This window comes from Hippocampus comes, unplaced genomic scaffold (assembly GCF_001891065.2).
Source record: "Hippocampus comes isolate QL1 unplaced genomic scaffold, H_comes_QL1_v1.1 scaffold90, whole genome shotgun sequence".
Taxonomy (NCBI): Eukaryota; Metazoa; Chordata; class Actinopteri; order Syngnathiformes; family Syngnathidae; genus Hippocampus; species Hippocampus comes.
This window is the reverse complement of record NW_017804912.1, coordinates 1,203,729-1,218,434: the sequence shown is the minus strand read 5'-3', so window position 1 is coordinate 1,218,434 and position 14,706 is coordinate 1,203,729. Positions and strand designations below refer to the sequence as shown.

At 49.9% G+C, this 14,706-nt stretch overlaps 2 protein-coding genes across 3 annotated transcripts in view; one reads left to right on the top strand and one right to left on the bottom strand.

Moving 5' to 3' along the window:
• LOC109524696 (insulin-like growth factor-binding protein 3) overlaps nucleotides 1-9,740 on the top strand; it is a 17,797-nt gene extending 8,057 nt beyond the window's left edge. The window contains exons 1-2 of one of the 2 annotated variants that reach the window (XR_002170002.1): nucleotides 58-181; nucleotides 8,006-8,113. Coding sequence is in view for 1 of the 2 variants with exons in the window: in XM_019884732.1 (XP_019740291.1) it covers nucleotides 8,006-8,125 (120 nt within the window). In the remaining variant the exon portion in view is untranslated. Of the gene's footprint in view, nucleotides 1-57; nucleotides 182-8,005 lie in introns of those variants that run through there. The other variant, XM_019884732.1, reaches the window with a different exon arrangement.
• A 1,534-nt stretch (nucleotides 9,741-11,274) lies between these two features.
• Nucleotides 11,275-14,049, bottom strand: igfbp1a (insulin-like growth factor binding protein 1a). The gene is made up of 4 exons (XM_019884828.1): nucleotides 13,558-14,049; nucleotides 13,236-13,405; nucleotides 12,898-13,026; nucleotides 11,275-12,395 (listed from the first exon to the last, which is right to left on the bottom strand). The coding sequence occupies exons 1-4, from the start codon at nucleotides 13,937-13,939 to the stop codon at nucleotides 12,285-12,287; spliced, it is 792 nt and encodes a 263-aa protein (XP_019740387.1). The 5' UTR covers nucleotides 13,940-14,049; the 3' UTR covers nucleotides 11,275-12,284.
• Between the last annotated feature and the right edge of the window lie 657 nt (nucleotides 14,050-14,706).

The window sequence follows — 14,706 nt, the reverse complement described above, 5'->3', positions numbered from 1 at the left end:
GGCGTGCGCGTGCAGCGTGGCAGCCAAATGCTTCTTCAACATGTTTGTCATGTCTGCGCAGGGCCCGTGTCGTCGGGAGATGGAAAGCATCCTAAATAGTCTGAAAATCAGCAACGTGCTCAACCCGAGAGGCTTCCGCATACCCAACTGTGACAGAAGAGGCTTCTATAAGAAAAGACAGGTGACTAACATCACACACACACACACACACACACACTTCTCCCAAACACACTTGTAGACATACAAATAGACCCACCGCATGCCTGAACACTTCTATGGAATCCTCACTAATTCATTTCACCCACCAACACATACACAATCACCCCCCCACTTTTTTTTTTTTTTTTTTTGCTGCTCCGGTTGCCTTGACAGCCACATCAACACTATATTATCTGAAGGGCTACAACCATGTATTACTCCAGTCAGTGAAGCCGTCTGACTCATGCCTCACAGGAAATGAGGTCGGTCAGGTGTGTGTTGTGGGAGAACGTGGGGGGTAGGGATGTAAGAGTGTGGTTTTGGGAGTTTTTTTTTTTTTTTTTTGCTGCTCCGGTTGCCTTGACAGCCACATCAACACTATATTATCTGAAGGGCTACAACCATGTATTACTCCAGTCAGTGAAGCCGTCTGACTCATGCCTCACAGGAAATGAGGTCGGTCAGGTGTGTGTTGTGGGAGAACGTGGGGGGTAGGGATGTAAGAGTGTGGTTTTGGGAGTGTGTGTGGCACGGTAGCTGTGGCGGCAGGGGAATGTATGGATGGCGCTTGTTTGATGGCGGTAGTTTTGGTTGTAGGTGGTGTGGGGTTCTCTCGGTGAGCTGGAGAACAAATGGCGGTTGAGTTTTTCTTGTCTGTGGTCTTTTGGCTCGGGCCACCCAAAGTCAAGCCGTTTGCAAGGCAGCGGCCAGGAAGCGAGGACGCTCCAACATGTTGGCAGAGGCCCCTTTCAGACACAAATAGCACCATTAAAGTTGGCCCCCGTGCCGCTTGCTTCAACAGAACTTATCAGTGCCGGCCTACATCTGGATTCATGGAATCCAACCTCCAAAAGTGCAACAATCCGTTCTGCGGTGCCGGTCGATAATTTGAATAGCTTCGTCCACAGCACGTCACGATCACTTTGAGTCAGGCTAATGGAACGACTCACACTTTGAAGGTGCCCGGTAGACACTCAATGGAAACGGATACGGAGGGTGTTTGCGGAGTCGATGGACATTTTCGGGTTGTGCGCTTGCTTCATCTCGATGTATTGTGAGCGTAGCTGCAGTCGCCATTGTCGGCTGTGGGCTAGCTTCTATTATATATATACTAAAAGCTACTTACGCTACTGATTTTAGCATCTGCTTGATAAAATGTGTTCATGTGCGAAACTGATCTGGCCTTCCCATGTGGAATTTGCATGTTCTCCCCGTGCCCGCATGGCTTTTCTCCGGGTACTCCGCTTTCCTCCCATGTTCCAAAAAACCTGCACGGCAGGTTCACGGAACACTGGAAATTGTCCCTCTGTGTCCTTGTGAGTGCGAATGGTTGTTGGTCTAGGTGTGCCCTACGATTGGCTGGCAACCAATTCAGGGTGTACTGCCTGCGCCCCTCGTGAGGAGTAGCGGATTCAAAAAGGGATGGATGAACGGATATTTGCACGTACTCCTTGCACTGTGCTCACATAACCCAGGTTGAGAAACATCCACCCATCCATTATCTGAACCGCTTTCTTCTCACGAGGGTCACGGACATGCTGGAGCCTATCCCGTATGACTTCGGGCAGTAGGCGGGGTACACCCTAAACTGGTTGCCCGCCAATCGTAGGGCACACCTACACCAACAACACACCTTGAGACAACGTGGAGCATTCACTCAACCTGCCGTGCGTATTTTTGTAATGTGGGAGGAAAGCGGAGTACCCCGAGAAAAGCCATGCAAACTCCACACAAGAAGGCCGGGACCCCGGAGTTGAACCCCGGACCTCTGCACTGTCAGGGGGGCGTGCTAACCAGTGCACGAGCGTGTCGGCGGTTCGGGAAACACCGGAAATGAAAAAAAAAACGGGCATGCCGTATGGCCATCGCCAGGAAGCGTTACGATCGCATGAATCAAGTTGAAGGGCAGTTCAGTGTCCTGACATAAAATGTCCGGCCAGTCTGAGGCTGGCACGAGACCAAGATCTTTGGAAGTCAAGTGAGAGAAGACCAAGATCTTGAGTGATGTGAAACTAGCTGTACCCGTGCACAAAAAAAAAAAAAAAACTCCAAAAAGACAAAGAAGTGTATGGAATGTCACATGATATCACATAGGATGGCTTGAACTCCCAGCTGTTTGTTTCATCTTTTTTTTTTCTCTAGAAATGTTCATCTGGAGTATTGTAAAATGATATTCAGTTGTTTGTTTGTTTCGTTTTTGTATTTTGTTTTTTTAATACAGACTTTAGTATGCTACATAAGAGGACGTTTTCTGTGATCCCTGGCTGATATTTGCTGACTTAAGTAGAGGACGCTGTCAAGAAAAGTGTGAGAAGGACTGATTTGAACTTCAAGTTCAAACTTCCAAGACTAGTTGTTTGTTTTTTGTTTTTTTTGTTTTTTTGGGAGAGGGAGGATTTCTTTGAACCCCGTCCCAGTCTGAAACGGAATGAGTCACGATTGGAGAGCAGCGTGATTCAGCCATCAAAACAAGCCGTAACAGAATCACAACAGGCTCTCTCTCGTCGTGTAACGTTGCCCCTTTGCCAAAGTGTCGTTTCATTCGGGTTTGCAAAACAAGAGTCTTCCTTGTTCGTTTACTCGAGCCTGTCGACAAATATCCAGCGGGAATGTGTCGGTCTGTGCGAGTGCGGCAGCGTGCCAAGCCTTATCTCCCCCCCACCCCCCCTTTGCTTATTTAGAGGGCCGGCGGGGTGTGCGGTGTGAAGTCCATCCGAGGGAATGCGTCTTCACGGTGTGCTGCAGATTTATGACCGGAAACGCGCTGAAAAGGAGACCGTGTGAACCGTCTAGGGTGACAATAACTGTGAAAAGAAGATTCCACGGCTGAGGGGAGTGGGGGTGGGGGGGGGGGGTTACTAGGAATGGTCCAAGCTGAGTAACAGAAAATAAAAAGGCCCAATCTTTCACCTCGACTCACTGAAACTTCATCCGGAAACATTTCAGACTTAAATGAATTTTTTTTGTAAATTCCTTCCGAGGTGTCTGCCGATCAGAAGTTGCTTCGGTTGACTTTTATGTCGTTTCTTTTTGTTTGCGGATTTCCATTGTGCCTTCAAAACAAAGCTCACGAGATGGATGGCAGAATTGAGGAAGAACTCATCAAATTGCTGTCCATCTGACCCATCTGACAGCTTGATGATCAAGTTGGCCCAAAGCAGCCAAAATAACCCTCCAACTAAAAATATTCTAAAACCGTAACTCGACAATCCAACTGACAAAAAAAAAAAAAAAGCAACACTCCCAACACCCCGACACCCCCCAATCACTTTTTTGGGGCGTTACCGCTGGAGCCGCACAGGTGGAAAAAGTGTCACCTCCGAGTTGCTAACTTTGCAGTTTTAAATAGGAGTTTTAATGAAGTGTCAATGTGTGTCTGGTGTGTGTATTGCTGGTAATCCGAGTGCCTCGGGAGACGTCTGAGCTGTGTGAGTCTACCTTGGCGAAAGAACAACCTATTTTTAGCTGCAGTTAAATGAATTGCTTCAGTATCCCAGCGGAGGCCATGCATAGCCTGGCCTGACCCATTCATTACAGCCATCAGTCTCGAACTTTCTCCCTTCCTGCAGGACTTCCACATGCGCACACACACACGCACACACGTTCAATGCGGTATTGATTTTAGCGAGTCCCCGTTGTGCCAATGTGTCTTGTGCGCGTCCATCCGTGCCGTCTTTCAATCCGTTGCATGATTGCGCTGATCCGGGCCTTCTGCCCACCTGGCTTTCCTTTCCTTGTTTGGCCCGGAATCGGCTCGCGCGGGCTTGTGAATGGGACAACAGTTTCTGCGGCTCTCTGTGTACTCTTTGTGTGTGTGTTAAGAGGAGGAGGAAGAGGCGGCAGCGGCGGCTTGAGTATGGCAGCCAGGTGCCCGTGTACCCGTTTTCAGCCGGGGCTGACATATTGAGCATGACTCACCGGGGGGATGTGCGCAAATGTATGCGGCGACCACAATAGCTTTATAATAACCGCTCAACCTTTGGGGGACCCGGACGGCTATTTCGGCTCCGTCTCTCTCGCATGCTGTGTTCCGTGCCCAGATTTTTAATTGGGCCTTTGTGTTCCCTCTCACTGAGCCACGTCGGCTGTTTGTATGGTGGGCAATCATGTGACATTTCACCAGTGGAGCAACCGAGAGTGACACGTCTCAGAAGACGAGCGATTAACAGCCATTTCAATTTGCCATATTTATTTATCTCGGCTGGATTGTTGTAACGCACTTGACTTTGGAGTCAGCCGATCCTCCATCGAGCGTCTCCAGTTGGTCCAGCATGCCGCCGCTCGCCTCTTGTCTGGTACTCGTAAGAGGGAGCGTATCACTTCTACTCTGGCATCCCTTCACTGGCTCCATTTTCGAGTTCTTGTGAAGATGCTATGATTTGTTTTTAAATCTTGAAATGGCCTCGCCCCACCTCTGAGGTCCTCCACCCCTGCCCGCTGCCTCAGGTCAGCTGACCAGACATGATGAGATGTGCCAAGAACTAAGCGGAGGCTCCGACAGGATGCAGCCTTTAACGTTGCCGCTCCCTCTCTTTAGAATGAACGTTGGGCCGGCCCCCTCGCTGCCCACCTTTCAAACTCGTCATTTTGATTCTTTGGCTTTTTGACTCAGCGTGATTTGATTTTCAGTTTGACTTTTAAAGTGCTCTCGAAATGCGGCTGACTTGAGTTGAGCGTTGTTGTTTAATATATCGGCGGCTCAACATTCTTTAATATCGCCTTGGTGGAGCGACCTTGAAAAAAGACTTTTGAAAGACTTCTTTTCCTCACGATGAAAGCCAACCTGAAACGCAAGTCGCGTCGTGCGGTGGAACCTTCAAAGGCGAGCACAGAATGTGTTTTTCAGGGGGTCTTGGTGACCTGCACACTTTGTTAAAGGCAACCAGCCATGCATGCCCACATCAACACGTGTGGACAATTTTACCCTAATGTGCGTGTTTTTCAAACGGAAAGGTCGAGATGGTGTCAGGAAGCCTTCGCAGCCAGAGACACGACGTGCAAAACGGGAGAGCCTGACCTGATATTTTCAATCCAGAACAATTAGACTATGAGGCAGACGTGCTTACCGCTTCATCACCCACCGCGCTGCCCTTCGCTACTCGAGCACGTAATTAAGACAACCAATGTGGACTGAAGCTAACCGACAAGTTCTTTTTTTTTTGGGGGGGGGGGGGTGTCATCATCAAACCAAAGCGCAAGAGCACCCTGTTAAGCTCCTCTTGTCTGCCGGCTCAGCTCGAAAGTAGGAGCTGGCCACCTGGAGAGGTGATCGAAGATCGCCGGGTGGCGTTTTTTTTTTTGTGGGGAAGAAACGGAAAAGAGAGAAAAAGAACCTGATGTTAGCGCCGTTTGGAGAATGGGGGCATGCGGTCGTCGCCGGTTGAGGTATTTTAATGGGGCTGCGTCTCTATAAAGATGCCTTTGATGGTGCTCTCAGTCTGCACGGGCAAGTTGACGACACCGGAAACAGACGCCTCGGTCACCCTCCAAAGCTTGAATGTGTGCCGCGCGATTTTCCGAAAGGGCTGTAAAAATTGCACCGGAACCGAACTGGCCCAGTAAATCGCTACAAAAAAGGAATTTAGGTTTGACTTGACTTTTATGTTATACACAACATTCATTCTTCAGCAAAGTTTTCAGCGAGATTTGAGCTAATTCGGTACTGGTTTTAGGCCAGAGGTGTCCAAACTGCGGCCCGGGGCCATTTGTGGCCCGCCTTCCATATTTCAGCGGCCAGCAATACAACCAAAAAAATAAAAAATAACAACTTCAAAATGCCATTTGACACTTGCCACAAGGTTAGTTAAAAAGGTGAAGGTGGGGGAGACCTTGGCATGCTTTACGGTTTGGCTTTGGCGCTAGTCTGAAGGTGCTTCTTTGAGGGTGCACGACAGGGTTGTGCTCTCTCCAGGATCCTCGATGCCCTCCGCGCACACTGTGGAAAACAGCCCTCCAAGTAGCGGCTCTTGTGTACCGCGGTGGTTGTTTGGAATACACTCGAGTTGAAAGTTGAGCTGTGCGCATGAAATAAGTCCTCCACTCATTTCCCACACTGTCTGTAGCTCCACAACAACAAAGTCTTGCAAGCTGCGACCTTTAGTGGTCGACGTTTGCACCAAGAAGTCACGATGAGTTCCGCTTTTCTCATCAGAAGCTGCGGAACCGAAAACGCTATTTACTTTTAGAGCATGTCCACACGGCACGATGGAACTGGACCCCAGATGCTGACGGTTAACTTGTTCCAAATGGAGGCCGCCACCCCCTCAGCCTCACTTGGCCATATTATCTTGCTATGAATTGATTCGCTTTTGATGCCCCTGAAATTGTGCTTGTATGTTTTACCGCTGGAAGAGTGAGATCAACAGGTGGGCCCTCAGCTGTCACCGACTGAGGACGGATATCGGCCACGAGGATTAGAGCGAGCTGGAGAAAAGCCAGGCCCAAATCATTGTGTAATTCTTTGCCTACATCATGTGGAGCTCATAAAGTTGCCACTCTACAAAACCAGAGTCCCGGTGGGCCTTTTTAAATGACTGCCGAGGCGCATGTGTGCATGTGTTGTGTTTTTTGGGGTGCAAATACGCTGCAGCGCAGTCGCGACTTGATAGCGCGTTTACGTTCGTTGTATCCAGACGAGGGCAAATTGCAGGCGGCCCGCCGGGATACATTGCGGTCATCCAGTTTTGGGAGACTTTGTTTAGAGGATAAGAAGCAGCAGCATTTGGATTGCGCATACACATTTTTTTTCTTTTTTTGCGCAACAACATGTTTGTTGACGTGTGTTTAGGGGAGCGCATGCACACGCCCTCGTGCACTCTCAGGCCATAATCATTTCCAGATGATTTTGAGTGTCTGCCAGACTCCCAGAATAGCAACACTGGTTTCCCTGCAACCCTCCGACTGGCCTTGGCAAATATTTTAGTAGCGCCGTGTTTACCTTTGCACATTTTTTTTCACTCCTTCTGCCTCGCTGTTTCTCATTCCGAGGCCTCAATTTCAAAAATAGGAAAAGGGATGTGATGTTGCGCACGCTGGTAAAAACCCCAGTTGGAAACCGTCACTATGATCTTTAGACACATGCAGCAGGGGTGTCCAAATTACAGCCTGGGGGCCATTTTCAGTGGCCGGTGACATGACAAAAATTTTAAAAAAAACATTTAAAAGGTGAAGGTGGGCAGCGTGAGAAGGGAGGGTATCCTGGTAAACTTTTCGCTATCTTCAAAGATACAAATGAACCGTTAAAGATGAAAAGAACAACACCATTTCTCTTCGAAACACTGCAGCGGATGAAGATAATTTAATTTTCCGGGCAAAAATAGTTTCTTCCGCTTTATGGCTGTTTGATGAAGACCTCACATGAATGATCCTCAAGTAACCGTTTGAAAATGGTCACTTGATTCGAGTTTGTGCTTCTTTTTAGCTCCTGAATGTGGAGATGGGATTCGGCAGAGCCGGATCTACTCTGTTATCGAGGGCCGTTGGCCACCCCAAAAACTTGGCAAACTCCTCCACGACTTGCCTCGACCCCTTCAACAGAAAGCTAACGAACAATCCAAGCAATATGCAATTACTTTCTTGACTGACTTTAGCGCGTTTCAAAAAGTTGACCGATTTTAAAGTGGCCCTTTCGCACTTCCATTTTTCTGTAGCCTCCAATGAGAAAGTTTGGACACCCCTGACATACCTTTACAGCGTAAATGTCATCAATACCTCCCCGATTTTGCGAATGTCAAAAGCGGGAGCCCTCGCAGACCCGCGGCCATCGAAGACATGGCGGAGACTGAACGTTTGCCACCTCTCTTTTCAGTGCCGTCCATCCAAAGGCAGAAGGCGGGGATACTGCTGGTGCGTGGACAAGTACGGACAGTCCCTGCCCGGCTACGACGGCGGAGATGAGAAACAGTGTCACAACCGCGAGAGCCAATGAGGGCCACAAGCTGGAAGGCAGGAAAGCCAAAGAAGGGAAGAGGGGGACGAGGGGGAAGGGATGGAGCGACCGGCGGAGACGCCCGTCCATCGCAACTGCCTATTCGGCGCTACGGGTTCCTCTTGGTTGTTCTCGAGAAAATGATCAAGCTTCAAAAAAAAAAAAAAACTAAACAAAAACAAGAAAAAAAAAAGAACAAAACAAAGAAAATAGCAAGAAATTTGTCATCTGCACTATTTTGCTAGCGAGGGAGCGAAATGAGGGAATTTCCCACTCACTTTTAAAAGACCTTCTTTGTGACTGTGACCCCCCCCAAAAATGCAGCGCCCCCATACCAATGCGCGTCTGTCTGCGAATGTGCCACCGTGCCTCTGCCAGTGCTCGCCTTGCATTGTGTGCGCGCCGCTGTGTGATTGTGCAACAAGTTTGTTTTCCCAAAAAGTGTTTGTGTAAATACTCGACAGGACATCACGAAGCCAAGAGACCCCCGAGCTCTGGCCCTGTCACGTTCAACAAAACAAACAAAAAAAAAAAAAAAAACGCTCTCAGGGTCCTTTTCCCAGAGAAGGATGATCTGGCACGGCAACGGCGTCGTCTTCATAGTCGAGCGCGTTGGCCAACCGAGAGCCTTGATCGCTGTGTCCGGCTTCGTGCCCGCCGGTTGTGGCGGGAAAGGAACAGATGCAAGCCGTGCAACCGTTGCAGTGCCTCAAACCTGACCTTGACATGCCTTCCCTCCAAAGGAAATCCATCTCTCGCGTATCAAATGCACCCCTCGGGTGTTTTTTTGCGTGTCGCATGCGCACGCTAATTAGCGGCCATCAAGAAAGCCAAAGGCTAAAAAAAGGAGAAAAGGAAAACAAATCGACTTCTTTAGGATTTAGACTCGGTCATCATGCTACCTTTCCCGGCTTTGGATCCCGGGCCCTGGCTTGGGGGCTGGATGTTCCGGGGTCTGACTTGTGTTTTCCGAGCTGGCTTTTTTGATCCAAAACATTGGAATGACCCCCCGCCCCCCCTCTTCCACACATGGAACTCACGGAGTTGCACTCAGCCTTTCTATACCGCACATGTGGGGGGGGTTGTGGCCGGTTGAGGCGAGGTGGGTGAGCGGGCTGCCATCCATGAACCTGCCCCGACGGAAGCTCAGGAGAATGCACGCGACGACTCCGTCAACGTCGACGCGTCCCTCATCCCGCGTTCTGGTTTTTGATCGCGCGCGGCCGGTTCCAAATGGATCAATGTGCCCTCCTCTTTTGTCTGTCGCCATAACCTGTTCCCGTCCATCCGTGATCCTTCCCACCGGTCCATCCAAACTCGTTTGTCCTCATCCTGACGTCCGCACGGGCTTTGTATCCGTGCCTCATCCTGTTCCCGTCCTTTTGCCGCGTCTCTTCCACATACAGCAAATGGGGCTTTTTTTGGGAATACATATCTATTTTTGTCCTCGCCTCGAACACGACAGCCCTATTCTCTTCCCGTGTAACCTGGCGGAGGCTTGCTGAAGCGCGCGTGGGCCCGGCGGGGCAGGGAGGGCTGCCCCGGCCACCGGCTCCAGCTGCCCCTATGCTACAAGCACAAGCACTTCAAGCACTTTAGCTGCACCCGTGCAAAAGAAAAATTGGGCCGATTTGCATCTGCGTACTTTTCCTTACAGGTCATGTCAGTGCGACATGCTGTACTGTAAATAATAACCCCGGCTCGGGGAGAGGGTATAAAGAGGAGGGGGGGGGGATAAAAATCAAAGCCGCACCAGGAACGCTGACGGCGAACATAGCTAAAGAAACAATTTTCAATGTGATTGTTGTCGGCTTTTTTCTCCTTTGCTAAACGCTCGTACGATCGTATGCTGACAAATCTGTTCGAGGCGGGCACAGCGGGCAAATATTCTCACAAGCGGCAGGGGGTCCGAGGGAGGAGGCCCGGCGGCCTCGCAAGAGCTTCCGTTGCCATGCCGTCCCGCATCCTGCGCACTCGCGCTTGAAAAGTGGACAAGGGTGCCGATGAAGAATGTTGCCCAGTAGCTCGGTAGCGCCGTTTCGGCCGCGCCATTCCTGGCGTTGGTGCTACGTGTACGTCCCAGCCATTCATTCAAAGACTTGACGTGAGGGGAGGAAAAGGAATGAAAAGCCTTGAAGCTCTTTCTTCCCCAATATTTGCGAGTGTGTCTTTTTTTTTTATATATATATATATATATATATATATATATATGCCGTACATATTGTTTCCTGGCCACTTCGTGTACAGTTCTTAAAAAGATGACTTATTTATCGAAAAAGAATCATAAGCTGATCCAAACCGGGTTTCTCGTCAATATGTCGGTGACTCACCAATTGCACAGCAAACTCGAGACGGTCATTTTGTTTTGGGGAATAGAATCACTACGTGGTGTTGTTTTTGTGATCTGCAATTTCTTCTGTTGCTCATTAACTTGACTGCCTTTCAAGTCGGGCGCGACTTTCTCTCGGAAAGTCACTGCTGCCCGTGCCGCCACGTTGTCTCAAAGCCAGGTTCGCACTTCTGGAAACTCAACTTTAACCTTTTGACCTTTTTGCCTGCTGGCCGTGTTCCGGATCTCTCGGATCACACTTTCAACGTTGGGTTCATCCTTCCTAGTTGTTTCCCCCCCAATTTTGTTAATACTGAACTCGAAACCTCACAGGTATCACGTTATCCGAGAATGGAACTGGTCTGCTTTGAAATATCATGTGTATTTAATGTCCTTTTTTTTTTTTTTTTAAATAAAAAGTGAAGACATTTGAAGATTGCATTTGTAATTTTGTTGGCTGACGTTTCCACAGCGTTTTCTTAAGATTCCGCCGGCGGCCGAGCAACAAATCTGCTGCTGTTTTCTGCGAATGCAATCAGGCACCCCTCAGTCTCGGAATGTGTCAATAAGGATAAAGCAAGGGTACAATTTGTCAAGAATAAAAATAAATCTGCTGGTGCCAGGCGGGCTGGCAGTGGGCACGAGAGGTGGAAGCAAATTCCTGGGCCCGACCAGGGCAAACAGAGCAGGTCAAAAGGTAGCGCGCGGCTCAATGTCCTTGGCCCAACTGTCTAAAGTTGGATGAGTGAGGACCTCCACTTGAGACGCACACCCCCGCGCCCCTGATAACGCGACACAAAAACACACCCAATATCGGAAGTGGGGTTAAGTCATGTTTTTATTAAATATATCGACTTTTTTTTTCTTTACCTTACATTTCAATTACAAAAGTGAGCGAGCATTTAGTCTCTTTGGAATCGATATAAACAATACTCTCCAACAGCAGCATGTAGATCAGAACAGAGGCGCCACTTGTGAACCACATCATGGGTTGAAAGTGTGGGACTCCTTCTATGTGGTCATGTGTTCTTCATCGGAGAGAACAGCAACATACATACAAGGTAGAATGGCAACTAGCGGTGACAGACACCATTGAGAGAGGACACATAAATAGTGGAGGTAGGTCAATGTTGAGATACCCGTCTGAGCGCAGTTGCATTACTGGACGCCGGCCTGTCATACTATCGGCACCGCGCGGAGCCATGGGAAATGTTTGCTGAGACGAGGTCAATGTTCAGATCCATCGGACAGTTCTGCAGTCACTCACAAGAGCTGATGGAGATTCACATCAGGCAACCAAAGACGTTTCGATGGAAGCCACCAGAAGACAACAGACATTTGGACACTCAGTGCTTTCGTTCCTGCTCGGTTTGTCACAAACAAAACCTCCGGACAACTTATAAGGTACAACGAGCTCAACTCTGCAATGGAGTTAGTCAGGCCCAAGATAAATAGATGCACATTAAAAAAAAAATGACAACAACAACAGTAACACAAAATGTTATAAATACCAATAATAATAATAATAATAATAATTGCACACACACACACAAAAAAAAAAACAGCACGAATTCAACCCAGTAGAAATAAATAGAGCGAAAAGTAAATGTATCGATATTTTAAAATCTCCATTCAGAAAAACAAAAATAGATTCTTTGCCTCTTCTCTTTGGGACAGACGTCGGAGAGGGAACGGGGCGATGGCAGTCCCATAATGACAGTGTACCTGATTAAAACACCACCAAGAACCAGGTCAATAAATAAACCGCTATCAAAATGGAACGTCAGTGGCTCGCTTCTTTTCCTTTGGGAGACGCGCTCCTTCCTCCTTTTAAGAGCACTCGGAATCCGCCGCCAGATCGGCGGAGCCGAGAATCTTCTTGCCGTTCCACGAGTTCACGCACCAGCATCGTCCCCTTGGACCTTCCAGAGACGATTCGCACTGCAGACCAACGACATTGTTATTATTATTATTATTATTATTAGAAATTATTTGACCTTCCGCGTGAAATTACGGCACCGCGCGAAGAATGCAACCGCTTTTTGATCAAATTCGTCGCTAAGATGCAGTTGACGACTGACCACAGTGTGGCTGACGTCATCATGGCTGCGACTGCATCAACCGCAGGAGCGGGTGCCGGAAGCCAAGTCACAGTTTTAGTTGGAACGCGTACACGTTTCGCGTGTTTGTAACCGTACGCTACCTCGTCTGGTTTTAGCAACAAAAAAAAACTACATTGTTTCATGAATTTAACGAACACCGTCCTTCGCTACCACTCGACTTGTTGGACCGCTGTAGTGTTTGTATTTTTGCAATGGACTAAGAGATCATTTGAACCCAGTCGGTCGAACGACTCTGATATGGAGAGTCACAAAACACATGCAGGGTGATGTGGTCATGATCTGTACACCTCAAATTGTCTCACGAACACGCACGAACTGACCTGCTTGGGTTTGTAAAGGCCGCGCTTGTCACAGTTAGGGAGGTAGAATCTGGTCAGCTTGTCTCCTAGTTTCTGTTGGGATTTGGCAATCTTCTCCAAGGCCCTTTGCAGCTCGATATGACAAGGCCCCTGTGTGGAGGAGAAAGCAGGCGACGAAAAGGTTCCATCAAAAGCTCCACTCTTCGGAGTCAGCGCGGAGGCTTTTCAAATAGTCCGCGCGCTCCCCCTAGTGGCACCAAAGTCGTCGTGCCACGGTTCGCGACAAACTTTTAGCAACGTAATCCCAATGGATGAAATGGACCGCGGTTTCCCTAAAACCGATCGAGTGCGCCGCTCACCTGCTCGACTGATTTCTTGTGGATGGCGACGAATTTGGCTTTCATGCTCTCCTGGGCGTCGACAGCCGCCCTCGGGTCGTATGGCTTATTCTGGCCGGGGAGGTAGTAACCGAAGCCGGGGTCCGAGACCACGGCGACATTTTCCATCTCAGCCTCTTGCTCTCCCTGATCTGGAGGAAGGACGTTGAGTTAACGTGACGCGGGACGGATCGGGTGTCAGAGTGGAACACTCGGCTTATGAATCGACTTGGAGAAACGAGATCGAGTGCCCGGCAAGAAAAAGAAAGGGAAACAAAGTGTGCGTTGTGTGTGCGTGTGTTACCTTGTGTCTCAGGCTCGGCTGTCGGCTTAGGCTCGGAGCTCTCCGTGCACACGGCTTGTCCCCGAGTGAGAGAGTGCAGCGGTCGGGGGTCTCCGGGTCTCGGGGCGCACCGCAGTCCGGAGCCGCACGGCGCCGTGTAGATGCCGCACAGCTCGTCGGCCGCCAGGGCGCAGGCGGAACAGCATCCGCAGCCGGGCTCCCGCAGCACCTCCGCGCACCCGGGATCCACCGGGGGGCACTGGCTCAGCCTCTCGGGAGTGCACGGGGAGCATCGAATCGGCTGCGGCACCACCACCGGGGACCCCAGCGTCCCCGCTGCCAGCACGGAGCACACCGCCGCCGCCACCACGACGCGTTTCACGTAAAATCCACCCGAAGGCATCTCGAAGTCTTTCCGCCGCACGATAGAAGAACACGATTGGAGCGCGGATAGTGTGAATATTCACAAGGCTGCCGCGGGATCTCGCTCGGTAGACTGTTTCGTTTGATTTGAGGGGGGGGGGGATGTCGAAGTGTGTGTTGCGCGCACGCAGCCCTCCCTATTTATAGCCGGCGTGTTTGACGCATCCGCGTTATGAATGATTTGAGAAAAGAAGGTGTAGTGATAGGCCGCGCTCCGATTGGCCCGCCGACGTCGGGGCCCGGCGCCTCATTTGAATACAACACGTCACGTCAATATTTATTTTGGAGCAGTCCGTCCTCGCACGTATTGCAGGCCGGTGACGACACGGGCGTTTGAAGTTGGGAGCAAGGACGCCCCATTTGCTCGCCGGGTGGGGGGGGGCACACTAAACCACCACTTTGACTCACTCCAATCAAATCTCCCACGACGACGACGACAGTGTTGCGTTTGGCGCGATTCTCGCGTGTTTGATCATGCGTTGGAATTTGCTCGCATGCTGATTTCTTGTTGAATTACCCGGTTTGAGTGGTGACGTGGTTCTTTCGGCGCTCGGATGAATGAGCCTCCTTTGTTTCGAGTAACCTCCCCCCCCCCCGCCCCCCTCATTCATTTTGTGCTCCGCAAACTTTGACCGTCCGGTTTGGGGAAACTCGCTGCGGTAATGAGCGAAAATGCGGTCGCGCACGTCCGCCCACAGTGCGTGGGCCTTCGGAAAGGACACGCTGGCTCGAATTCGAGATAGGCAA

Excerpts from the sequence above, each read along its gene's own strand:
- igfbp1a (XM_019884828.1), bottom strand. The coding sequence starts at position 13,939 with ATGCCTTCGGGTGGATTTTACGTGAAACGCGTCGTGGTGGCGGCGGCG. Across the intron at positions 13,027-13,235 it reads ACAAGAAATCAGTCGAGCAG|GGGCCTTGTCATATCGAGCT; the intron begins GTGAGCGGCGCA and ends TCCTCCACACAG. Across the intron at positions 12,396-12,897 it reads GCCTTTACAAACCCAAGCAG|TGCGAATCGTCTCTGGAAGG; the intron begins GTCAGTTCGTGC and ends GTTGGTCTGCAG.